The following is a 27,302-nucleotide window of genomic DNA, read 5'->3' on the forward strand; positions in this document are numbered from 1 at the left end:
TGTTTAAACAGAAACTGAAAGAAAAGTGAAATTATGGGAAATCTATGATGGTTTATTAGACATTGTGTGCTTTTAATAGTTCAACACTGGTAATACTTGATAACCAAGAGTAAATTAATAGACTAACATTTTTAAATGTGTACTTTAATAAGTATAAAGTATATAAACAATTAGGTAAGCTTGTGGAAAAGCTGCCAAGATACATAAATTAAGAAATACAAGTATCTATCTAAGTTTTCTATATTTCTTTTCTTTTTTACAGAATATTAAAGTTGTTAATGTATAATTTCTCATTAGTCATTTTGGAAGTCCTTTATTGTAAAGACTATTCTTTGTTTGATAACAAACAGCAGCCACAGTGTCAGTGATTATTCAGGACCTCCACGCTGAAAAATAAAAAATAAAAACAAGATTAGGTGTCAAATTTACAGGAAAAATGTTTTCATGGCCACTATACAAATTTACACTATTTTAAGTAAATGATCTTTAGTTTTTTAAAACAATTTCAGGTTTTCTCATTGCTTTATGGCACTCATAGAAATGTTATAAATAATTTCAGTTCTTGAAGGGATTCAGGTTAAACCAGATCAGTGGTCCTCAAATTTCGTGGTCTCAGAAACTCTTTACACTCTGAAAAATTGAGAACGCTAATTGAGCTTTTTTTTTATGTGCTTATGTTGATTGCTTCTACACATCATACTTCTACACATATTATTTCTTCATGCATGTAAACTGAGGGCTTGGACATGGTTTATTTCTCATAGTCGTGGCCTATTAGACCATCCGTATCTTAGTTATGGACACACCATGACAAGACAATGGGGAAGACATGTAAATCAGCATATGAAATTCCAAAAGCCAAATACTTTAAGATGTTTTGCATAATATTGTGATAAAGACCAACAACATACTTGGATATATTCGACTTCTTCTTGAGAGACAAGTTTCCTTCTGTATTTCTGAGGTAATGTTTTTACTATTTCTGCAGTGTCTGGTGGACCCTGATGCATCAGCCAATCTGACGATTTACTTCCCTTAGGATGCTGTGAAATTGAAGAAGAGTGAGAAGGTACTCCTGTTGATCTCACAGCTTCTGATACTGAAATTTAAAAAATGTAATTAGAGAAATTGTTCAGGTATCTTAAAATACTATTTTGTGTTCTCTATTATTGAAAAACCTAGTCATTCTTGAAATAAGTATTATAATTCTGAGAAGTAAGTATTAGAGAGTAACTTAGTTTGGTAGCTATATATAATTTCATAAAGTTCTTAAAAAAAGGAGGTAATGTTAAACGAGTGAGTTACTAAATTGAACAAATTTATAAAATAATGAAATTTCTAGATAGTGGAATTGAACCCATATAGATAACCTACATTACTTAAGTTTTGTCATATGGTGGAATTTACAGGTAATATCTTACAATGGGGAATAAGAATTTTGGTAACTATAGATGAGATTAGTTTTCTCAATACTTTTTCATCACCTATATCTTAATTCAAGCATTACAATAAGTTAAAAACATCTGTATAAAATTTGTTAAAATTCTCCCTGAATTAAGGATCAAATAGCTTATAATAAAGACAGAGAAAAAGGACCTGGTAAAAAAGGAGAGGTCAGAAAAAAACAGGACTTGTTCAGAATCTTTAGTTACTTTATGATTATTGAGGTTTATAGCAATCAAAGAAACATTTACTGATTGGATGGATAAATGGGTCAATGAAAGAAAAGGTTAGCTGGGAGAGAAATATGGAAATGGTTATTATTCCTCACAATATCTGCAAATGTGTGGGAGATTATTCTAAAGGATAGAAGGAAAGAAAGGTAGAACAAAAATTCCCCTGTATAAACTCAATATCATTAAAAATTCAGAGACTTCTACTATTGTGTCATTACCTTTTTAAATGGAAGTAGTAAGTTAATTTTTACTTGCACGGAACCTAAGGTATGTACCATTTTCTTTCTTTTTTTGTTTGTTTTAAATATATTTTTATTGACTTCAGAGAGGAAGGGAGAGGAAGAGAAAGAGAGAGAGAGAAATATCAATGATGAGAGAGAATCACTGATTAGCTGTCTCCTGCATGCCCCTACCGGGGAGCCTGCAACCTGGGCATATGGCCTTGACCAGAATCAAACCTGGGACCCTTCAGTCTGCAGGCTGATGCTCTATCCACTGAGCAAAACCATCTAGGGTGGTATGTACCATTTTCATCTAAGCTACTGAATCTACCTGATTTTAAAATGAAAAATATTGCCTATAATAGGATATACATGTATAAATATACACCTTTGGAAAAAAAAATATGCCTTGGTCAGGTAGCTCAGTGGGTTAGAGCGCTAAAGTTCGATCCCAGTCAGGGCACATAAAAGAATCAACCAATCTATACGAATAAAAGCATATTATGCTAATTAGACCGAATGACCTTCCGGACAGCCTTCCAGATGACCTTTTGGACAAAGCCACGGTGGCAGAGGCAGTTAGAGGCAATCAGGCTGGCAGTGGAGCAGTTAGGGGTGATCAGGCCAGCAGGGAAGCAGTTAGGGGTGATCAGGCTGGAAGGGAGCAGTTAGGGGCATCAGGCTGGCAGGCAGAGGTGGTTAGGGGTGATCAGGCAGGCAGGCAGGCAGGCGAGCAGTTAGGAGCCAGCGGTCCCGGATTGCGAGAGGGATGTCTGACTGCTGGTTTAGGGCCGATCCCACAGGACATCCCTCGAGGGGTCCCATATTGGAGAGGTTGCAGGCCGGGCTGAGGGACCCTGCCTTCCCTTCCCCCCAGCCACCCTGGTGCATGAATTTCATGCACCGGGCCTCTAGTGAATACATAAATAAGTGGAACAACAGAATCAATGTTTTTTTCCTCCTCCTCTCTCCCCCTCCCTTTAAAGTCAATAAATGAAAAATTTAAAAATCTAAAGTACAACTTACCATTTGGTTTAGGATTATCTCTTCTGTTAGGGAACCTTATTAATGGAGTATGTGGCTTGACTACCTAAAGGAAAAAAAAAATGCATAAAAAAGATGAAACACTAAAATAAACTCATTAACTATATATACAAGAAAATCTACGAACCACGTAGATACCTTCATTAAAATAAAATACCTTAGTATTTGATAGCAATTTTTACTTCGTTAGCAATTTTAAATTTTACTCTTCCCCAACCAGGAAAGCTGGTCTATGAATTATTAACTTGTTTATCTTATCTGCTTTTCATAATAACTTTGTACTTTATACATCACAAGACATTTTACTGTACTCCCAACTGACCTCAAAGACAACCCTATGAAAAAGATGACATGGATTTTATGTTGTGTGACTTAATATCACCCTGTTGATTGATAAGAATTGGAAGTTTCCTGACTTGAATTAAGTGTTGTTCCCCTACTCTGTTTAGCAGTTTAGAATAGGACAAAAAGCATATTGAAAATTAGGTAATTAAAAAAATACTTTTTCTGAGTAAAAAAGTAATGTGGTCTGTGTAAAATATTTGGAAAAAATGCAGAAAAGCACAAAGAGGAAAACTATAATCCCAAAACCCACATAAAACAGGTTTAAACATTTGATAATCCTTTTAGTCTTTTTCCTCTACCTATAGAAATACATACTTTTGCCCTAGCCGGTTTGGCTCAGTGGATAGAGCGTTGGCCTGCAGACTGAGGGGTCCCGGGTTCGATTCTGGTCAAGGGCATGTACCTGGGTTATGGGCACATCCCCAGTGGGAGGTGTACAGGAGGCAGCTAATTGATGTTTCTCTCTCATCGATGTTTCTAATTCACTATCTCTCTCCCTTCCTCTCTGTAAAAAATCAATAAAATATATTTTAAAAAAAAGAAATACATACTTTTCATTGCCCTAAATCATCATGCCATTTCCATACCCATTCAATCTCTGCCCAATCCCACCCATTTCCATGCCTTCCCTTTCGTCTGACTGCTTATCTTTTTTTTTTTTTTTTTTTTTTTAATATATTTTATTGATTTTTTTACAGAGAGGAAGGGAGAGGGATAGAAAGCTAGAAACATCGATGAGAGAGAAACATCGATCAGCTGCCTCCTGCACACCCCCTACTGGGGATGTGCCCGCAACCAAGGTACATGCCCTTGACCGGAATCGAACCTGGGACCTTTCAGTCCGCAGGCCGATGCTCTATCCACTGAGCCAAACCGGTTTCGTCTGACTGCTTATCTTTTAAAACAGCTCAAATATCACTCTGCTCTAAGAAACTTCCCCTGATTCCAAAATCTGATATTTCTACTTTGTGTTTCCATGGTATTCTGAACATTTTAAGAATACTGTGCAGCAGACAGATAAATGAGCCAATGATGTACAGGAGAGCTAAGCTCCTGGAAAGGCAGAGTCAGAGAACTAAGCACTTCTGCAGCGGTGCCTGATACATAAAAAGTGCTCAAGAAACATCTGCCAAGTGAGTGAATAGACTGTATTTTCCAGTGTATAAGAAGACTGGGCGTATAAGATTTTCCTGGGTTAAAAAGTCGTCTTATACGCCAGAAAATACGGTATATACATGTATACTTATTATATATATGGTATATATACCAGAAAAGCAGAGTTACCGTATTTTCTGGCGTATAAGACGACTTTTTAACTCAGGAAAATCTTTCATGCCTAGTCGTCTTATGCGCCAGAAAATACGGTATTTATTGTATGGTAGGCCTAAGTATATAGGCATGTAAGTATATAGACACACACTTAACAATACAGGGGTGGGCAAAAGTAGGTTTACAGTTGTAATACAAATACCTGATACATACAAGAATAAATTGTGTTTCCTATACTTACAACTGTAAACCTACTTTTACCCACCTCTGAGATACATCAGAGAGAAAGAATCCATTTCCACATTGCATTTGAATACTTAAAACTATAATGTAATATGCCCTTATAGGTTAAATTCCCACACTATTTGGGATCCCCTTTTTAAAAAAATACATAGCCAGACTGGTGTTGCTCAGTGGTTGAGCATGAACTTATGAACCAGGAGGTCACGGTTCCATTCCTGGTCAGGGCACATGCCTGGATTGTGGGCTCGATCCCCAGTGGGGGCTGTGCAGGAGGCAGCCAATTAGTGATTCTCACCATTGATGTTTCTGTTTCCCGCTTCCTTCCTCTCTATGAAATCAATAAAAACATATTTTAAAAAAATAACTAAAAATACATAAAAGTAGAAAGAGTAGGGTAATAAGTCCTGATAAACACATTACACAACTTCAACAGTAATACAGTCAATCTTATTTCATCACCCTTTCCCCTATAAGGGGAAAAAAAATTAATAATTTGGACTGCACTAAAAAGAAAATAAAGATCTTTAATACATCAAGAAAAAAAATCCAAATTTAAAAATACCAACTAGTGCCGAAACCGGTTTGGCTCAGTGGATAGAGCGTCAGCCTGCGGACTGAAAGGTCCCTGGTTCGATTCTGGTCAAGGGCACGTACATGGGTTGCGGGCACATCCTCAGTGGGGGGCGTGCAGGAGGCAGCTGATCGATGTTTCTAACTCTCTATCTCTCTCCCTTCCTCTCTGTAAAAAATCAATAAAATATTAAAAAAAAAAATACCAACTAGTTTAAAAAAATTTCATTACAGACCAAAGGTTAATAGCCATATTAGAACTTGTAAGCATAGGAAAATGGGTAAGAAGTCTCTTCACAGGTAAAGAAATAAAAGAGCTCTTAACCATATGAAAAGATGATTAGCCTCATGTATAATAAGATAAATGAAAGTTAAAAGTACATGGTAATACTTTCATCAATTAGATTTTTAAAAAGATATATTTTGTTGATTTTTTACAGAGAGGAAGGGAGAGGGACAGATAATTAGAAACATCGATGAGGGAGAAACATCGATCAGCTGCCTCCTGCATGCCCCGCACTGGGGATGTGCCTGCAACCAAGGTACATGCCCTTGACCAGAATCGAACCCAGGACCCCTCAGTCTGCAGGCTGATGCTCTATCCACTGAGCCAAACCAGTCAGGGCAATTAGATTTTTTTTGTTTTTTTTTTGTTAATCCTCACCCGATGATATTTTTCCATTGTATTTTAGGGAGAGTGGAAGAGAGAGGGAAAGACAGAGGAAACATTGATGTGAAACACATCAATTGGGAGGAGCCTGCAACCAAGGTACATGCCCTTTCCACAGGCTGACACTCTATCCATTGAGCCAAACTAGCTAGGGCCATCAATTAGATTTTAATGTACAAGTTGGATAACACAAGACTATTGGGAAGCCTGTAGGGAAGCAGGCATTCATTCATTGCTATAAGAATGCATCCTTTTTTAATGAAACCCTAATATGCAAATTAACCGAACGGCAGAATGACCAGTCGCTATAATGCACACTGACCACCGGGGGCAGATGCTCAACGCAGGAGCTGCCTCCTGGTGATCAGTGTGCTCCCACAGGGGGAGCACTGCTCAGCCAGAAGGGAAGCGGGCCTAAGCCGGCAGGTAGACATCCCCTGAGGGATGCGAGTACATATTAGCATGTACTGCTTTGTATTATGAATATCTGAGTCAAAGTCTTTGCAACTCTTTCCGTATTGTATACCTCAAAGTATCTTTTTTTCATATATCAGTAGTTAGTTCTTTACTATTACTGTGTACTGTTCCATTTTAACACATCTACCACAATTTGTTTATCCTGTTAATGGACATTTGGATTGTTTCTGGTTTGGGGGTTGTTATGGATAAAGTAGCTATGGACATTTTTATATGAGTCACTTTTTATATAGGTATATGCACTTATTACTCTTGGGTATAAACCTAGGAATAGATTTGCTGGGTCAAAGGGTAGGTATGTTTAATTATTAGAGATCGACAAGAGTTTCCCAAAGTGGCTGTACCATTTTATATTCCTAACAGCAGTGTATGAGGGTTTGGGTACTTCACATTCTCAGCATCACTTGGTATTGTCAGTCTTTTCTATTTTAATCATCAGATGGGTGTAGTAGTACTTCCTGGTTTTCATTTGTATTTTCCTGGCAAGTAATGATATTGAGCATCTTTTCACAGGCTTATTGCTCATTTGGATATCTTCTTTTGTGCAGAATCATTTTTTTACCCCATTTTAAAATTGGGATATATATTATGATACCAGTTCTTTGACAGATGTTTGCCGTATCCCAACAACCTTTAATTAGTTAATGCTCAATAACTACCCAATAAATGAGTAAATGAGGATCATTTGTTGCAATGGGACTAAAAGACTGGGATCTGGGATTATCTTTCAGACTCTTTTTTTTTGTAATCTTCACCTGAGGACATGCTAATTGATTTTAGAGAGAGGGGGATTGGAGGGGGTGGGAAGGGGGAGAGGGGGAGAGGGAAAGAAAGGGAGAGGGGGAGAGGGGGAGAGGGGGAGAAGGGGAGAAAGGGAGAAGGGAAGAGGGGGTGAGGGGGAGAGAGAAAGATGTGAGAGAAACATTGAGATGGGTTACACCTCCCAAGGGTTCCCACTGGGGATCAAACCAACAACCCAGTCTGTGACCTGACCAGGAACAATCCAACCCACAATCTTTTGGTGCAACTGAGTCACACCGGCTAGGCCAGACTGACACAATTTTAAGAAATACACTTATGCAAAGAGAAAAGCACTTCTCATATCAAAGTTAATACAATAATACACTTTCAGAGTTGAAAAAGATCATGTACACCAACCACAAAAGTGGAGGTTATGTCCCTTTATATCCAATTTCACCTCTCCTATTTAAGCTCGAGACCACAGCTGGAGAAGAAAAGCTATCAGGAGTTAATTAACGTGTGGATTCATGTGTAGTTCCTCCAGCTGTCATCTAAACTCAAGAGGAAAAAAAAGCTTGGGAAACCAACACTAAGACATGCATTACAGTTAATCTTTTTTTCTTCTTCTTCTTCTTAATTCCCTCCCATCCGGCCTATAACCAGACATCTGAGTTGGTGGGGGAGACCCAGTCCAGGTCAAGGGCACCACTAGCTCTGGGCCTATTCCCAAGACCTTGAAGGGACACCCGGGGTCAGGACAGGGTTTGCTTCCTTGCACTCGCCGCCACCGCCTCCCTTTGATTGGCTGAGCCGGGCCATCGCAGACTGTACTAGACGCCGATTGGCCGGGCGACAGCCAGCAGCCCAGCCCGCAGGCTCCCGGGAGGGCTAACAAGGTCCTCGCGGAGGACAGTGCAGGGGCCCCAAAGCAGCCGTGTGCCTACCTGCTGCGCTGCGACATTCCCGCGGTCTGGCTCGAACCCTCAACTCCGGTCACCGGTTTGCTCCCCGACCCAACGGGCTCCAGGTCTAATTCTCACACTCCCGGGCGGCGCTGGCCCTGCTCTCGGCCGCGGCCACCGTCCAGTCCCCGCCACCGCTTTTCTCCCCAGCGCCTCACCTACATACAGTCAGCACCCTCCCTACCGCCCTCAGTGCGGAAAGGCGACCGAACCGCTTTACCTGCACGACCCTGCTGGCGGACGCCATCTTGCTGCCCATCACGACCCCGAGAAGGGGCAGCTTCCGGGGCGCTCGCGAGCCGCAGCGATAACCGGAGTCCTGGGCAGCCGGGGGCGGGCCCTTTATGTGGCGTCACGGGGGAGGGGCGAGCGGGCGGGAGCCTCCTCCCTCTTCCCGCCTAGAACCCATGTGTTTCCCATTGCTTCCTTTTGCAGACGAAGGTTTGTGATGTTGGGTTTATTTTGCTCGTTAGCCATGAGTGATATAGGACCATTTCCTCTCCAGAAAGCCAGTTTCTAATTTCAGTATAGAGTTTAATCCAATTATTCAGCCAATTATTTCTCTGACTTGGACTTTAAGAGGGAACACACAGGATAATCGAATCCCAGGAAAATGCAGTTTTTCAGATGATACTGATAATCTGTTGATTTCGGAATCACTAATATAGTGTGCATCGGATTCATTTAATGCTGTAATTTTGGATCAGGAAGACATTTAACAGAATGCTTTTTTTCTTAATGATAGAAACAGAAGTCTTTTAAAAAAATGTTTTTATTGATTTCAGAGAGGAAGAAAGAGGGAGATAGAAACATCAATATGAGATAGAATCATTGATCAGATGCCTCCAGCACACCCCCTACTGGGTGGGGATGGAGCCCGCAACTTGGGCAGGTGGTTTAATGTGTGGTTCCTCCAGCTGCCATTTAAACTCAGGGGAAAAAAAGCTTGGGAAACTAACACTAAAACATGTATTACAGTTAATCTTTTTATTTTTTATTTTATTTATTTATTTTTTTAAAAAAATGTCTTGCTTTTTACAACAGAGTAGTATTCCATTTTGTTAAAGTACCACCACTTTTTTTTTAAAATATATTTTATTGATTTTTTACAGAGAGGAAGGGAGAGGGATAGAGAGCTAGAAACATCGATGAGAGAGAAACATCGACCAGCTGCCTCCTGCACATCCCCTACCGGGGATGTGCACGCAACCAATGTACATGCCCTTGACCGGAATCGAACCTGGGACCTTTCAGTCCGCAGGCCGACGCTCTATCCACTGAGCCAAACCGGTTTCGGCAATCTTTTTTTTTTTAATTCCTTCCCATCCGGCCTATAACCAGAATAGAACCTGGGACCTTTCAGTCCGCAGGCCTACACTCTCTCCATGGAGCCAAACCAGCTAGGGACAGAGTCGTTTTTAAAAAATATATATTTATTGATTTAAGAGAGGAAGACAGAAGGAGGCACAAACATCAATGATGAGAATCACTGATCAGCTGCCTCCTCTACTAGGGATCCAGTCGAAACCCATGCATCTGCTCTGACTCATAGGTCCATGCTCAACTACTGAGCAACACCAGCTGGGCAAGAATGTTTTTCTAGAAGAAAAATATTTTTACAATTTATGTTGACAATTTCCAAGAATATGCTGTGGCAAAAAGAACAAAATTACAAATAAATATGATTTATCAAAAGAAATGAAGTAACACTATAAATATTCCAAAGAAGTGTTTAGTATACAACTGTAGGCAAATCTCTGTATTTTTATTGTTGACCTAAAGAATAGATTTCAAATGCTATTACACCTGCAGTGCATCTTCTCAAGTTGTTTAGTCTTTTAAAGAATGCTAAAAACACGTTGTCTATAAAAGTGATCAACAGCTCTAAATTAATAAAGAGCTCAAATCAGAATTTAGAAAAGATGGAATGGGATGAATAAAAAGTGGCAAGTTATGTTTTTAAAAGCAACATTTCTTATTTTTAACTTATAAAAGTTATGCATGATAAATATAAGTACAAAAGAAAAAAGTCACAATTCTTCTAAATATGTTTTTCTTCAAGGCTGAGGTGCATTTGAGTCTCTTTAAAGATACAGATGGGTTGGGGAATTAAAATGTTGGTCAAAGGGTACAAATTTACAGGTAGAATTTGAGTAAGTTTTAGATATAAAATGCATAGCATTGTGATTATAGCTAACACTACTGTATTATATACTTCGAATTTGCTAAGATACTAGATCCTAAATATTTTCACCACAAAAAAAAAATTGTGACACGATGGAAATGTTAGCTAAAGCCATGGAGGTCAAATTCAATACGCTGTACACCTTAAACTTACACAATGTTATATATCAATTATATCCCAATAAAAAAAAGTTTGTAGCCCTATCCGGTTTGGCTCAATGGCTAGTCAGCCTGTGGACTGACGGGCCCCAGGTTCCATTCCAGCCAGGGGCACATGCCTGGGTTGCAGGCTTGATCCCCAGTAGGGGTTGTGCAGGAGGCAGCCAATCAATGATTCCCTCTCATCATTGATGTTTCTCTCTCCCTTCCTCTCTGAAATCAATAAAGAAATACATATTTAAAAAAAAGTTTGTAGTGAGATAAACATAAGATTTACTTGAATAAAATACAACTGACAGCCATAAAGATAAAGACGTGGATATACTTTTCTAATTTTTCTAGTATTTTGGTTGACAAAGAAATGCATAGAGGAGTTGGAACTTCTAGATGTAGAAAAAATGTCCACATTGAGCGGAAAGCTGGACTAGTTGATGTCTTTCCAGACCTTTGCAAGGCTAAGATCTTCAGATTCTTTTTGAGGATGCCAGTCATTTTAATGATCATATTTAAAGCAATAGATTCCATATTATACTGGTAAGCTTTTTTAAAAAGTTGCGTATAATAGTTACAAAAACACTGAAAATCACACATTTCACCTTAAATTTACTATTTAAATGACACATCAAAGACAGAAACAAGTAATGCCAAAACAGAATTCTTATTAGATCATGGTGAGATTCTTCTCAAGCTGCAGAACAGTTTCCTTAAAGGCAGAATCTTCTGCCCAATTGACTTTACTCCCCAAAATGAGGTTCTGTAATATAAAAAAAACACACGTTTTTTAAATTAAAGTTTTAAGTATTTTTTAACTTTATTGTTGACAGTTACAGATGTACCTATTTCTCCCCAATTTACGCACCCCCACCCAACCCATGCCCTCCCTCCCCTTTCCCTCTGGCCATTACCACACTGTTTTCTATGTCTATGGTTACGTATATATGTTCTTTGTACTTTAAAAATTATAACAAGCTTTGCCCAGCTGGTATGGCTCAGTGGTTGAGCATCGCCCCATGAATGACCCATGAACCAGGAAGTCAGGGTTTGATTCCCGATCGTGGCACATGCCTTGGTTTCGGGCTCCATCCCCAGTGGAGGCGTGTAGGAGGGAGCCAATCGGTGATTCTCTCTCATCATTCTCATCATTGATGTTTCTAACTCTCCCTCTCCCTTTCTCTTTCTGAAATCAATAAAAACTTATTTTTAAAAATTTAACAAGCTTTTAAAAAATCCTCTTTCACTGATCTTATTACATAATTACCACACTAGGTATGAAGATTTACTCTCTGATCATGAGAAAAACTAGTAATACATTCTTTTTAATTTTTTTAATGTAGAGGGAGAGGTGGGGAGAGAGACACACTGATGTGTGAGTGGAACATTGATCAGCTGCCTCCGGCAGGATTCCTACCAGGGATCAAGCCCAAAACCTGGGCATGTGTCCTGCCTGGGAATCGAACCAGCAACCTTTTTGGTGCATGGGACCATGCCCAACCAACTGAGCCACACCCAGGGCAAGTAATACATTCTGTATCCTCATTTGCACTTTCAGCAAGGCTTCAACCTTGATCCCCATAATGTCAGGAGAATTTACAATGCTAACAATTTTTATGCTTTATCCATTTTTTTAAAAAATATATTTTAATGATTTTTTTACAGAGAGAAAGAGAGAGAGAGAGTTAGAAACATCAATGAGAGAGAAACATCGATCAGCTGCCTCCTGCACACCCCCCACTGGGGATGTGCCCACAACCAAGGTACATGCCCTTGACCGGAATCGAACCCGGGACCTTTCAGTCCGCAGGCCGACGCTCTATCCACTGAGCCAAACCGGTTTCGGCTATGCTTTATCCATTTTTGTGTGTAGTTATACCTATTAAAGATACTTGCAGTGGCAGCCTACATTATGGGAAAAAGGTAACTGGTTCAGAGTTCACTTTGTACTTCTATGATGAACAACAATTTAAGCCTAAGTAATATGTCCTATTTTAAAAAAGAGGTAAAAGAAGAGCTTAGTTCTTAGTCCTTGCAAAGTTTCAAGACCCTGAAAAAGGTGAAGAACAATTTCTTGTGGTAGACAATGGAGGAATGATTAGGGTCATAATTGAAGAAAATTCTGGTCATTATTCTTTGAAACCTATAGCTCAATGATACTGAGTTACTAATTGAAATATTGTTAAAATCAATTTTAGAGAATAAGTGGTATATTATTACATATAAAATATATAAAACTTTGGCCTATATAAGGCAAATTCTTGCTAGAAATGAATAAAAGAGCTTGTGTATATAAATTCAGTCAAATTTACTAAGGCAGATGGAAGTAAGCAATCAAACATGACAACCCCCGAAGGCTGATCTTCCTTTTAGAACAAAGAGAGCTCCCAAGTTGGTCAAATGTATGTTCTATTAAACATTGCAATGAATTCATTAAACCAAGATTAACACCAATTTTGAGAACATAAAAATTAGAAATGCAGAATAACAGAAGTTGCAAAGCAGTAGGAAGGAATATGTGCCAAAGAAAATGAAAATAATTCTTTACTTATGCAATCTTCTACTTGAGGTTAACCTAAGGGATCTGATCACTTCTAATTGAATCATCCACTGCTACTAAAAAGTAGGTGTAAGACCTGGGGAAGTACCCTAGCCAGTTTGGCTCAGTGGATCGAGTGTTGGCCTGCGGACTGAAGTCCTGGGTTCGATTCCGGTCAATGGCATGTACCTTGGTTGCAGGCTCAATCCCTGTCCCTGATCAAGTTGTGTGTGGGAGGCAACCAATCGATGTGTCTCTCTGTCTCTCCCCATCCCTTCCACTCTCTCTAAAAATCAATGGAAAAATAGCCTCTGGTGAGGGTTAACAAAAAAACAAAAACAAAAAAACACACAAAGACCTGGGAAAGAATTTCTTATGGTGAGACATTAAGACCTCATTTTCTACAAGGACATGCTTTACACATAATAGGCAATTGTTTCACATATAATAAGTTTTAACTATGCATCTTCATAATTTGAAACTGGTAATTTAAGTATTTCAACAGTTCCAGAGACATTTTATAATTCAAAAAGTAGTTTAAAAAAACCTTCCAGAATAAAGAAATAGGACACTTACAATTTAAAACTTGACATGATAACTACCTACATTTATTAACACGAATGTGTTTAGTTTTCACAACCATTCTTTCTAAACAAGGACACTGATGCTTAGAAGTTAATAATTTGTTCAAGGTCAGCAACTATTAAGTAGCAGTCAGGATCTTAACTCTACATTCCCATCAACCCATCCATGTTTTCCCCCAACTCCCAACTTGCAGTCTAGTGCTCGCCATCATTATGTCATTCTGCCCCCACAGAGCTGTTAAAAACCATTCCATTTAAATTGCCATAATGAAAAATCAAAGCCTTAAACATTAAATACACATGGATTCCAGATATATGTAAACAGACTAATTTTTAGTACAGAATATTTTTGTTTTGTTAATTCTTACTGTGAGGATATTTTTTCCATTGATTTTATTTTATTGTTTAGAGAGTTTGGAAAGGAGGGAGGTTGGAGAAGAGACAGGGAGAGAGAGAGAGAGAGAGAGAGACATGTGCATGCAACCCAGGTATGAGCCCTTGACCAGAAATCAAACCCAAGATCCTTCGGGCGCAGGCCAACGTCTATCCATTGAGCAACACCGGCCAGGGACGTATGGAATTATTTTGTCAAGATCAAAGACTAACTGTAAGTAAGTCTGAAAGTAACAGAACCAATCACTTTTTTTAAAGTTCTTTACCTCCCTTCCTAGTTTATATACACTTTACCTGGAAGACATGTTGAATAACTGTAGTAATTTGTATCTCCTTCTGTAGCTTTTGTTGTAAGGTCTTTATCTTGTCTGAATTTTCCATACTGGCCAAATCATCATTCTGTTTGTTCTTTTCAGTCTGTATTTCTAAAAATTTACTTTCTGAAGCTCGTTTTAATTCTGTGAGGTTAAAAATAAAACAATATACTATATATGATAACTCCTACAAACAAGAATCTTTAAAAATGATGGTTATTTCAGTAAAGAAAAATTTTTTAATGAGGAGCATATTAGGTTGCAGTTCTATTTTGATCTGAATATGGCTTACCTGGTAAAAAATACCAATATTGTAATTTTATATTTAGCAATGCAAATGTTCAAGGTTTGTATGTATGACAATAATAGCTGTTGACAAGTGTTTGAAGTGCCACTGTGTCAAAGAGGAGCTAATCTGGGTACCAAAACAGGCAAGAGATATATATATATATATATAAGCAAACAGTTTTCCCTCCTTCATTTTCAAAATGACATATCACCAAGAAAAATGTTCAATGACAAGTAAGGTTCCCTTCACCAGGGATAAACACCAATCATTTTTGTAGTTCCTGGTATGTTCTAAGAATGAAACTATTTGAAAACATAAATGGGCGTGCCTCAGGAGCTTGGTTCCTTGACATTAATGTATCAAAAATAGGTTGGAATGCAATGGAAACATACTAGGCATCCAAAGGATAATTAGATCAGATAACCAAGACTATTTCTGACCCTGGCATTAGTTACAATCAGGCAAATCTGTATATTTAAAAATAATAAATCATGCCTACACTGTTAAATGAAAAAAAGCATTGTACAACACAGAATAAAGTGATACCAATTTTTATAAAAAAATAAGTACTGAAGCCCTGGCCAGTTTGGCTCAGTGGATGGAGCGTCGGCCTGCGGACTCAAGGGTCCCGGGTTCGATTCTGGTCAAGGGCATGTACCTTGGTTGCGGGCACAAACCCAGTGGGGAGTGTGCAGGAAGCAGGTGATCGATGTTTCTCTCCCATCGATGTTTCTAACTCTCTATCTCTCTCCCTTCCTCTCTGTAAAAAAATCAATAAAATATATTAAAAAAAAAAAAAGTACTGAAGACTGATTATGATTATTATTTTTTTAAACAGGATGTTCATTGAAAGTAGTGATTCTTTTTAAAAAATATATATTTTATTGATTTTTTTACGGAGAGGAAGGAAGAGGGATAGAGTTAGAAACATCGATGAGAGAGAAACATCAATCAGCTGCCTCCTGCACACCTCCTACTGGGGATGTGCCTGCAACCAAGGTACATGCCCTTGACCAGAATTGAACCTGGGACCTTTCAGTCCGCAGGCCAACGCTCTATCCACTGAGCCAAACCGGCTAGGGCAAGACTGATTATTTCTTGATGGTAAAATAAATTTAACTTTTCCTATGTATACTTTTCTGTTTCCAAATTTTCTACAGAGAATGTGTTCTACTTTTGAAATATTTCAATAAATTCAATGCAAAAAAGCCATCTCATGTTAATAAGTTAAAAAGCTGTAGAGCCATATGTATTACCAACCATTTAAAAATTATGTATAGGCCCTAACCGGTTTGGCTCAGTGGATAGAGCATCAGCCTGCAGACTCAAGGGTCCCAGGTTCGATTCTGGTCAAGGTCATGTACCTTGGTTGCGGGCACATCCCCAGTAGGGGTGTGCAGGAGGCAACTGATTGGTGTTTCTCTCTCATCAACGTTTCTAACTCTCTCTCCCTCTCCCTTCCTCTCCGTAAAAAATCAATAAAATATATTAAAAAAATAAAAATAATGTATATATAAATATGTCTAACTGTGGTCACACATGAAGGAGGCCATGACTTTCCCATGATACTTTTCTGTATCATTTGATTCCACCCCTAGAATTTATTAATTTCATGATTTAATATTCTAAACAACAAAAATATATCAAGCAAAATGCATTTTATGTACTATTTTTAAAATTGCCACATCTAGCCCTAGCTGGTTTAGCTCAGTGAATAGAGCATCGGCCTGTGGACTGAAGGGTCCCAGGTTTGATTCTGGTCAAGGGCACATGCCAGGGTTGCAGGCTTGAATCCCAGTAGGGGGTGTGCAGGAGGCAGCGATCTTTCTCATCACTGATGTTTCTATCTCTCCCTTCCCTTTCTCTCTGAAATCAATAAATATGTTTTTTAAAAATTGCCATATCTAAAATTTTAGGAAAATTTAAAATTATTAAGAAATTTCTCAGTAGCTGAGAGATGTGGCCTCATTAATCTCCATAGTAAGTAAAAATGTGTTATACAAAAAACAAACAAACCACCAAAACTGTTCTACATACCAAATCTCTTTTTTTTAACATCAAGCAGTTTTTCCTCCAAATCCCAAGATTCCTGTTAATAGAAAAAAAAAAATTAAGGGACATTACCTAAGAACAAACCTGTAATACTTATATCACTGAATTTTATCTTAGTTCATGTTTTCTAAAACTCCAGTTACTAATTCCTTCATTTCCACACATCAAGAGAGGAGACAGTAGCTTAACACGTTAAGCGCCCAGCCTGTTTTGTCTTTCGGAAGAAAAGTATAGTGTCAGTCACCAGTGACTGACAGGGCACTTAATGTGTTAAATTATAAATACTTAGCAATATTAGTGAAAAATAATAGAGTTATGAAAAAAGAGAGAGAAAACTTAAGGACAGTGAATTCCAACCATACCAGTCCCTTTGGGCTATTCTATTTAATCATACATAATACAGTTACCAGCAAGAAAGTGTTACTGAAATCATGAGAATGCATTAGTAGCCTAAAGTTACCTGCTGTAATTTCATTATTATTTTATTTAGCTTTAATATGTGGTTCATGTTGTCCATGAGCTCACTGAAAAGGAATAAAAAATAGATTAACCTTAGTTAAAAGTAATAAATCTCATTAATGAAGGAATCAAGTAGTACATATTTACTTTCATTAATATATCTCAATAGAAAGTCATCACTTGATGTAAACTAAATTTTTGTTTAAAAGTAGAGAAGCAGCCCTAACTGGTTTGGCTCAGTGGATAGAGCGTCAGCCTACAGACTGAAGGGTCCTAAGGGCACATGCCCAGGATGTAGGCTCGATCCCCAATGGGGGGTGTGCAGGAAGCAGCTGATCAATGGATTCTCTCATCACTGATGTTTCTTTCTCTCCCTTTATTTCCTCTCTGAAATCAATAAAAATATTAAAAAAATTTTTTTAAAGTAAAGATGCATTTTCCTAGAAAGAAGTTTGGTCACAGACAATAAAAAATGTCAAATTTAAGCATGTAAGAACATTTCTAAAAATGTCATTTTTAGGGAGGACAAAAAATTCCAAAAACTTGCTAATAAGTTGCTTTTTGTAAAAAAACACACTATTTTATTTTTTGTTAATCCCCACCTGAGGATATTTTTTTCCATTGATTTTCATAGAGACATTGGGAGGGAATGTTGTACATTTTATCGGTTTGACAAATGTACAATGACATGACTCCACCACTACAGTATCATATAGAATAGTTGACTGAATAAGCTGCTTTTTATCCCCATTTTTTCAACAAATATTTCTGAGTGCCTACAACATACCAAGAACTGTGCCAGGCACTAGGGATGTAAAATAGAATAAAACACAATACTTGTTTTCAAAGAGGAAAGAACCTGGTGGGGGAGAAAAATAAATCTACCACTGTAGTATGGTTTGACTACAACCGGTAATGGATATGAACCACTGTAAGAGTTGTGCAGAGTGGAGCAAGGGACATGAATCTTAAGGGACATGAAGTAATTTAAGTCAAGTAGTTTGGAATGGCTAGAGCCAAAGGTGTGAAAAACAGTTCTACTTCCAAGTGCCACAACCCCTTGAGAGGCTTGTTAAATGTAGACTGCCAGCTGCTCTCTCCACCACCCCCCACACCTTGGTTTTCAGATTCAGAGTCAGTAGGTCTGGGATGGGACCAGCAATGTGGTCACTGTGAAAATACTAATTATTCTGATAGTGTAGGAGTGTAGTGCAGAGGCTGAAAAAGAGGAATGTTTACACAGATGTGGAAGATCTGAACTCATTTTCTACTGGTTATAGCTGTACTTGGTTTTTTTTGTTTGTTTGTTTTGTTTTTAATATATTTTATTGATTTTTACAGGGAGGAAGGGAAAGAGATAGAGAGCTAGAAACGTCGATGAGAGAGAAACATCGACCAGCTGCCTCCTGCACACCTCCTACTGGGGATGTGCCCGCAACCAAGGTATATGCCCTTTACCGGAATCGAACCTGGGACCTTCCAGTCCACAGGCCGACGCTCTATCCACTGAGCCAAACCGGTTTCGGCTGTACTTGGTTTTAAAGTTTATGATGAACCTGTCCTGTGCCCCTTTAACTCAAGAATTTTTTTTTTTTTAAACACATTGCGGACCAGTAGTTTTATTGCTAGCTTTACCCAGTGGCCAGGTAAGTTTCTATTGAATGAGTACAAAAAACATTTTATATAAATGTTAAAGGCACGCGTTAAAATTAAATACCCATTACATTTTGAAGTTATTTATTACATGTTCTTACAAGCTAATATCTTTTTAAAGTATGATACTTTGCAAATCACTGTGTAATAGGAAAACACAAAAATCCTCATGTTTGGTCCGCAATTTAATATATATAGATAGAGCGTAATGTCACAGGAAGGTCATAGCATCCTGCCACCCGTGAGGAGTAAGCCCAAGTTGCTGTTGGATGTGTTATACACAGAGGAGCCATTCTTCAGGTGATCTGCTCTCTTCACACCCAAGGAATGTTTTAAGCTCACTTGTGGGGTAGCAATAGTTAATGAGCTCAAATTCAGATTTTAAGATCTATGTGACCCTGGATTTAAATGGAATGTGTGTATGAGTCTGAACTAAGATAGGAGAAGTGCCCAGATCCATCTTAGTATTTTTCTACTCTCATGGGAGGGAATTTTACATCAAAGAATTTTAGACCTTTGGGAGATAAGATCACAGGTAAGGCTCCTAAGGCAAGATATTTAGACCAGATTATAGAGTACCTTGACTGCCAGAGTCTTTACTTTATATTCCTTGGCAAATTAACATATACAAGCTCATTTCTGCCAATGAAAAATAGTATACTTTCTATCTCTCATTGGGTTGTTATTGGATTAAATGAGATAGCATTGTTCCTGGTTTTCAGTAAATAGTGCACAAAATTAACTTTCAAACCTTCCTTCAAAATAATCTGGTTAAAACCTAAAATGCTTCTTCGCATTGCATTATGAACAAGATGTCAGCAGGACTGTAAAAGTTGTTGTAATGCTGAGTGAGGAAGGTCCACAAAAATTCCATTACTTTTCTTTTTCCCCAGATAAAAGTGGTTGGCAGTGATAGTTAATTTTTTTAAAAAATCACGAGCCCTGGCTGGTGTGGTTCAGTTGGTTGGAGCATTGACCTATAAACTGAAAGGTCGAGTGTTTGATTCCAGGTCAGGGTGCATATGGGAGGCAACCGATGGATATTTCTCTCTCTCCCCCTCTTCCTTCCTTTCTCTCTAAAATCAATTTTAAATAATCAAGAAACCAAACTCATTTTGCAGATACCCCTTCTTATTCCCATCCTTACCAAATATAGGAAAAAAAATAAGTACCTAGTCTGAATGTTACTTTCCTCCAGGTTTTTTCTAAGTGCCGTTGAAAGCTGCATCCTATGAGAAAGGAAAAGCTTGCGTTACAAAACAGAGATAACATTTATGGTACACTGAATAAGAAAAATTTAAAATGTGACAAGTTAAAGATTGATTTCTGTTTAAATATAATGTAAAACAAGTAGATTTTAAAACAGTATTGTATGGTAAATACTTGGTAAATAAATCACAGAAATATGAAATAACACTAAGATAGATGGGACTGTTGCATGTGGCTGTGCTTTGACAGGCTGAGGGGCTGAGTAATCCAGCCTGAGCTTTGTTCCCCAAGCCATCCACCTTGGTGCCAGGAGGAAGCAACACAGCATTAAAGCACTAGAGATCAACAGGGCCTGAGATGGAGAGCTAGGGAATACAAAGCCACACTGAACTGTGAATTTGACATATGCCTACAGACCAACAAGCTCCATAAATCACTTTCAAATTCAAACAGCTATTAAATAAGTAAACATAAAAGGCAATCAGCTTAGCAATATTAGAGCCCTTTCCTTCTGTCACACACAAGAAAATTCAGTTCATTAAAAGGAGATCTCTTGCCCTAACCGGTTTGGCTCAGTGGATAGAGCGTCGGCCTGCGGACTCAAGGGTCCCAGGTTCGATTCTGGTCAAGGGCATGTACCTTGGTTGTGGGCACATCCCCAGTAGGGGGTGTGAAGGAGGCAGCTTATCAATGTTTCTCTCTCATCGATGTTTCTAACTCTCCATCCCACTCACTTCCTCTCTGTAAGAAAAAAATAAAAAAAAAAAAATCACAATGGAATACTATGCTGCCATAAAAAAGAAAGAATTCTCATCATTTGCAGCAACCTGGATGGAACTGGAGAACATTATGCTAAGTGAAATAAGCCAGTCAATGAGAGAAAAATACCACATGATCTCACTCATTTATGGATAATAAAGAACATTATAAACTGATGAACAAAAAGTTAGATACAGAGACAGTAAAGCATCAAACAGACTGTCAAATTACAGGGAGAAGGTTAGGGAGAGGTGGGGGCGATAAGAGATCAACCGAAGGACTTGTATGCATGCATATAAGCATAACCAATGGACGCAAAACTCTGGGGGGTGAAGGCATGTATGGGTGTGGGGTGGGGGGGACAATGGTAAGATATGTACACATATAATACCTTAATAAAAATAAATAAATAAAAAATAAATAATAAAAAAATATATATATATATTAAAAAAAAAAAAAGGAGATCTCTTAATACCTCTGAAGTCACCTTAGTTAAAAAATATGATCTATATAACAAGCCAGCATGTGAGATGAGGGAAAAAGCTCACTTTTTGAAACAATGAAAAGTGCTTTAACTACTTTTCAATGAAATATATAAAGAAATTCCTGTGAGAAGGCCAGGAATATAAGATAGTAATTTTAAGTCATTCACTTAATTGAGATTAGTCGGATCACAAAATCTATAAGAAACCATGTTTATTTTATTAACAATGGTATACTGCCCTGGCCGGTTTGGCTCAATGGATAGAGCGTCAGCCTGCAGACTGAAGGGTCCCAGGTTCGATTCCTGTCAAGGGCATGTACCTTGGTTGCAGGCACATCCCCGGTAGGGGGTGTGCAGGAGGCAGTTGATCGATGTTTCTCTCTCATCGATGTTTCTAGCTCTCTATCCCTCTCCCTTCCTCTCTTAAAAAAAAATTCAATAAAATATATTTAAAAACAAAACAAAACAAAATCAAAACAAACAAACAAAAACCAACAATGGTATACCAACACCTAGTGTAAAGCTTAGGACATAACAAGCACTCAAATATTTGTTGAATAAATTTTAAATATAGACGAAAAACTTAAATTAAAAATATACTTTATTTAAACTTGATACTTTTTTTACTCAATTGACAGTTACTGGAATAATCAAATCCATGTAATCCTTTCAACACTGAGTGGGATTTAACCTCACATTTCTATTGCCTTGATTGATATTTCCTTATTAACCCTCTATTATGTAACTTATTCAAATAAAGATATTAATGATTTAACTTCTCTCAAGGATCAAAATTTGTGACCATTATCTCATTTAAACTAAATTCTTTCCTCCACCTTGAGCCATTTTGCATTCAGTTCACAATGCTTATACCTGAAATGTAAAAATTACCTGTCCAATGCAAGCTTTTTCATTTCAAAAGCAATTTTCACCTTTTCGATTTCATTTTCCAGGTCTTCAATTTTACTATCAAAGAAGCATAAACAAAAGAATTTCAGCAATATCAGTAAAAGTCATTATTGAAATAAATGTTCAAGTAAACCTTTAAAAAAAGTAAAATGCCTCTATCTAAATAAAAGTATTCTACTATAGACTCACCACACCAATACACTTATAGATTTGGTAAACTGATGCCTCCAGAAATACTTTGATAAATATCTTGTTAAGGGGAAATGCCAAAAGTGCTAATAGGATCACAGGATGTAATCCTGTGTCAACAAGTTCTCAATACATGCATGACAAATTACTTGGGAAAGAAGGGGGGGCTGGGAGGGGAGGAAAGCAAAGTTATAAGACAGATATTATTATTAAATCTTAGTAAAAACCACAAAGTTACGTTTCAATTTGCTTTTCTGGAATGATTTCTTCTGGAGTTTTTTCTTCATCTACAAATAAATAATTTGTGAAGTTAGTAACATTTCAAAACAGTGCTGTCCAGAAATATAAGCCACAAATACAAACCAAGTATGTAATTTTTATTTTCTAGTTTCCACATTACAAAAGTAAACAAGTAAAAATAATTTTAATATACCTTACTTTACCGAATAGATGCAAAATATTATTTCAACATGTAGTCAATTTAAAATTACTAATGAAATATTTCACAAGCTTTTCTTCTGTGCTTATTTTACATTTAGAGCCCTTCTCAATGAGGACTGAACACATTACAAGTGTTCAACAGTCACAGAGCAGGTGGTTACCATATTGGACGGAACAATGTTAGAATTATAGAAAATAAAAGGGAGTAAAAAATGAACAAGAGCAATATTAAAAAATTAACTGTATTTTTGTACAATTTAAAAATACCATGGACAATTATATTAAAAAACATGAAATAGTTAAGAATCAATTTATCAACTATTAAAAAAAAAATCAATTTATCAAAATATGTGTATGACCTCTACATTGAACACTACCAAATATTTTAATGCAAAGATATACCATGTACCTGTATTGGGAGAATCAATATTGCTAATTTAGCAATTTCCCCCATATTGATCTAAAGATACTAATTAAATCCCAGTTAAAATTCTATCAATTTAGCCCTGGCCAGTGTGGCTCAATTGGTTGAGCACTGTCCCATGCATGGAGAGGTCACCTGTTCCATTCCTGGTCAGGGCACATGTTCAGGTTTCAGGCAGCCAATCCATGTTTCTCTCTCTCTCAAATCAATAAACACATATTAAAAAAAAAAAAATCCATATTATCCAGTGCTTTTCAAAGTGTAGGTCTCAAAAAAAAAAAAAAAGAAAACCCCCCACAAAAAACAAAGTATAGGTCTCAGAGCACTTGCTTCATAATTAACCTATTTGCTAATTGAATCTTCAAGTTGTTGATGGTATAGCAAATTCTGATTCCTTAAGCCCACCAGGATTTCTCAATTCTCTGATCAACAGAACTTAATTGTCTTGTATTGTTATTTAATTGTTTAATATCTATTTCCTGAATCAACAGAACTTAATTGTCTTGTATTGTTATTTAATTGTTTAATATCTATTTCCTGAATCCCTAACTAATTCGATGGGCAGGGCAAGCTGCTTTTTGCCTTCTTACATGGTATAGTATAGCATTATGATGTCACTCCTAGTCCCCAAGTAAATAATTTTTTGTAAAGTTGATTTTCTTTTCACTAGAGTACTGCTCATCATCAAACTCACAAAACCTTATCTGAAAATGCAAATACTTACTTGCATCAACCATTGATTTATATTCCAAGAGTTGTTGTTTTGTCTGTGCCCTCAGCCTGAAAACGGATTAAAAAAAGAAAGTCATATATTTATTGAGGTTTTACTCATTACTGTATGATAAAGCAACTCATTTTTGGGGAGCTAATGCAACAAAATGAATATAAATAAACTCAGCATTAAAGTCTCCTAGTTTGGCCTCATTTTATTTAAAATGGCATACAGAACTTTAGGGCCTCAGAGAAAAACAAAATGGAATATAGTGGAAAACAGCACCTGTGACGAAAAGTTAAAAATTTGATATTTAAATTTATTTATTTTCACTTTTTAAATAAATTTATTGGGGTGACATTGGTTAATACAATTATATAGGTTTCAGGGGTACAATTCTAGAATGCATCATCTGTATTCTTTATTTTTATTTATATTTTTGGTTAATCCTTATCTAGGATATTTTTCCATTGATTTTTAGAGAGAGTGGAAGGGAGGGGGAGAGAGAGAGAGAGAGAAACATCAATGTGAAAGAGACACATCGATTGGTTGCCTCCCACACATCCCCAACCAGGGCAGAAATGGAGTCTGCAACTGAGGTACGGTGTGCCCTTGAGAGGTAGGCGTGCCCTTGACGGGAATCGAACCAAGACCCTCAGTGGATGGCAAATGGAATCGACTTACTATCACTGAGCCAAACTGACTGGGCTTAATTTATTCTTAATGGGCCTCAGTGAAGTGAGGGTTAATGAAAACTGCTACACTAAGAACTAGATCAAAATGGGGAAATCACAAACACTAATGAGTTACAACCAGATTGTAACATGCTCAGGAGACCCAGAAAAATAACAAGAGTACTAATCTTTGGATAGATAAGTAATTCAAAGTTTCTTGTCTGGATTCTACTTAATTCACAATCAGACATAAAAGTAGAAAAGCTATTTTGGGTAAATGGGAATTAGCTATTAAGTTGTACTTACAAGATGTTTCACACTTCATAGTAGTTTCATAAATCTGAAACTGTTGCTTTGTCTTTGAGTCACAAAGAAGCTAAGAAACATTAGACAAATTCCTAAAGCTCCATACACAGTACCTTGTTTCAAAATTCCAAATGAAAAGAGCAATTTATTAGATGTTAATCAGGCTAGCATTTTTAAGACACACTGAAAGAATCGTTCCTTTTTAGCTGAGATGGGAAAGCTCTTGTATCTTTAATATTAGCATTTTACATTGTAAGTAGGAAGGAATTGTTAAAGTGAGCTTTATTAGCCAAAGCCTTTCAAAGCAGTGGTGAACCTGAAAAACAGTTACAGTGCTTATTTTTAAAAACCTGCTTGTTATAATTTAGAAGAATCTGCCAACTTCTTTTGTAAAGGACTAAGAAGCAAATATTTCAGGCTTTGTGAGTCATATGGTCTCTGTTGTAAGTACTCTACTCAGTCCTTGTAGCAGGAAAGCTATCTATAATAATAAAAGGGTAATATGCTAATTATACTGGACGTCATTCCGGACATCCTTCTGGATGAAGCCGGGGCTGGAGCGAAGCCTGGGTCCCGGTTGCCAGAGGGAAGCCAGTGCCACAGCCAGGGAAAGGAAGGCCTACTCTTGCACGACGGGCCTCTAGTATTTCAATAATACTTTCTTTAAGTTAGAGCAATAAAATTTGAATCCTATTTAATTTTCATGTTGTTAAATATTATTATTGTAATTTCTCCCTCAACCGTTAAAGACATAAAAACTATTCTTAGCTTGAGGGTTGTCACACAAAAACAGGCAGTAAGGTGGACTTGGCTGTGGTTTGCCCACTCGTTTAGAGATTGACGTCCCTTCTCATCAAATCTTCCCCTAATAACGGCTCAGTGGAAAGGTATAAAAATCACCCTGTTGGCCTTGGCCTGCGTGGCTCAACTGGCTGAACTTCCCGTAAGGTCGCTGGTTGGGTGGCGGTCAGGGCACATACCCAGGCTGCAGGTTGGATCCCGGGTAGAGGTGCCTGCGGGAGGCAACCAAAGGATGTTTCTCTCTCACATCAATGTTTTTTTTCTCTCTCTCCCTCTCTAAAAAATCAATAAAAACATTTTTAAAAAGTTAAATGATCAATGTTACACTATATAAAAAAAAAAAAATCACCCTGTTTGGCAGAAAATACAAATGAAGCTCATGGATCGAAAGGCTCATAGCTATAAAATAAAGGGGCGGACAACCTACCTCCAGTAGCTCAGGGCTTGGATGCACCCCACAGCCCTCTAGAAATCGGGGCACCAAGGGTGAGGGGATAAGAACGGGAGGGGGAAATTACAGCTTCGAAGGTTCTAGGGCCCTGAGCGCCGTGTTGAACGCTTGCCCCTGACTTCTCACTTAACCCCCTTAGCAACCGCGATAGGAGGTGTCATTATTTTTCCTCTCCTTTTCGAAGACCAAGAACAGGGCTTAAGGAGCTTAACCTAACGATGCTGTCACGCAGCCCATCAGGGCCCAAGTCTGAATTTGAAATATTCTGGCCGTTTGGCGCGAAAGGCGGAGCACGGTGCGGCCCAGCGGGCCAGCGGGAGGGAACAACCTGAGCAGCAGCGCTACGGGGTCCTCCGCGGGGCCCGCGCGCTCGGCGGCGCCCGGCTCCTCGGGCTGCGGCTCCATCCTGGCTCGCGCCAACACCTCCCGCGTGGGACCTGCAGACACGCTCGGAAGGGGTCCCTTTTCCCGCCACCAAACGGACGCCCGGAAGGGGAAGGAGCGCCGGCGCGGCCCGTCCCGCCCTTTCCGGCCTAAGGCCCGCCGCTTCCGTCTGGTCCTTGGGCGGCCACAGTTTCCGCTGTCCCTTGGATCCTGGCTCTACTACAGGTTTGAAATCGATACAAACCACTAGTACAGAAAGTTCGAGAGCTTTGTCCGCTCTTCCGAGTGCCGGGCTAGAGGCGGGCCTATGCCATTTGGGGCAGCCGGCGCGTCGGCATCGCAGCCTGGAGGGTAAGCCCCCGACACCAGTGCTCCTTCAGCCTCGGCGCTGGGACGTGGCTTCTGACCCGTGTTGGCACTCCCTTTCTACCCCCGGCCCTGGCAAACGGGTGTGCCTGGTAGCTGAGAAAGAGAAATATCAGGGGGTTACGAAGACACTGATCTGAACGGATAAGGTCCAGACCCCTCGTCTGGCTGAGAAACGGACGGCCCGAGTTCAGAGCCACCCACGGCTCCCTACGGGGCAGTGCAGTCCTCGAACCCCAGACTTCCAGCGAGAAACTCCGCTGTCGGTACAATTCGCACTCATAACAGAGTTGGGTGGCCTCCAAGTGTCAGCTTGTTGACTTGGCAGGTTACAATTGAGCTTTCTTAGTTAGGCGGT

At 38.5% G+C, this 27,302-nt stretch overlaps 2 protein-coding genes, 1 long non-coding RNA gene and 1 other non-coding gene across 5 annotated transcripts in view; 1 reads left to right on the forward strand and 3 right to left on the reverse strand.

Annotated features, from left to right (window-relative positions):
- The window catches only part of LOC129148869 (uncharacterized), a 49,976-nt gene that overhangs the window by 3,359 nt on the left and 19,315 nt on the right, over positions 1 to 27,302 (forward strand). The window contains exon 2 of the long non-coding RNA XR_008555865.1: positions 989 to 1,136. This is a non-coding gene — a long non-coding RNA (uncharacterized LOC129148869). The remainder of the gene's footprint in view (positions 1 to 988; positions 1,137 to 27,302) is intronic.
- MRPS36 (mitochondrial ribosomal protein S36) lies at positions 298 to 8,548 on the reverse strand. The gene is made up of 4 exons (XM_008161892.3): positions 8,439 to 8,548; positions 2,924 to 2,987; positions 912 to 1,099; positions 298 to 386 (listed from the first exon to the last, which is right to left on the reverse strand). Exons 1-4 carry the CDS (start codon positions 8,475 to 8,477, stop codon positions 369 to 371), a joined length of 309 nt encoding a protein of 102 aa, XP_008160114.1. The 5' UTR covers positions 8,478 to 8,548; the 3' UTR covers positions 298 to 368.
- Positions 11,148 to 26,698, reverse strand: CENPH (centromere protein H). 2 transcript variants are annotated; one of them, XM_008162065.3, is made up of 9 exons: positions 26,523 to 26,698; positions 23,975 to 24,030; positions 22,624 to 22,672; positions 22,179 to 22,253; positions 20,008 to 20,064; positions 17,184 to 17,247; positions 16,709 to 16,760; positions 14,363 to 14,526; positions 11,148 to 11,315 (listed from the first exon to the last, which is right to left on the reverse strand). In XM_008162065.3, the coding sequence occupies exons 1-9, from the start codon at positions 26,597 to 26,599 to the stop codon at positions 11,223 to 11,225; spliced, it is 687 nt and encodes a 228-aa protein (XP_008160287.1). In that variant the 5' UTR covers positions 26,600 to 26,698; the 3' UTR covers positions 11,148 to 11,222. The 2 variants fall into 2 exon arrangements, with proteins under 2 accessions (XP_008160287.1, XP_027995377.1); XM_028139576.2 differs by lacking the exon at positions 26,523 to 26,698 and adding an exon at positions 24,943 to 25,024.
- LOC114230221 (small nucleolar RNA SNORA11) lies at positions 19,030 to 19,158 on the reverse strand. The gene has a single exon (XR_003616076.1). It is a non-coding gene; the product is annotated as a small nucleolar RNA SNORA11 (small nucleolar RNA).

The sequence above is a fragment of the Eptesicus fuscus genome, chromosome 4, assembly GCF_027574615.1.
Source record: "Eptesicus fuscus isolate TK198812 chromosome 4, DD_ASM_mEF_20220401, whole genome shotgun sequence".
Classification (NCBI taxonomy): Eukaryota; Metazoa; Chordata; class Mammalia; order Chiroptera; family Vespertilionidae; genus Eptesicus; species Eptesicus fuscus.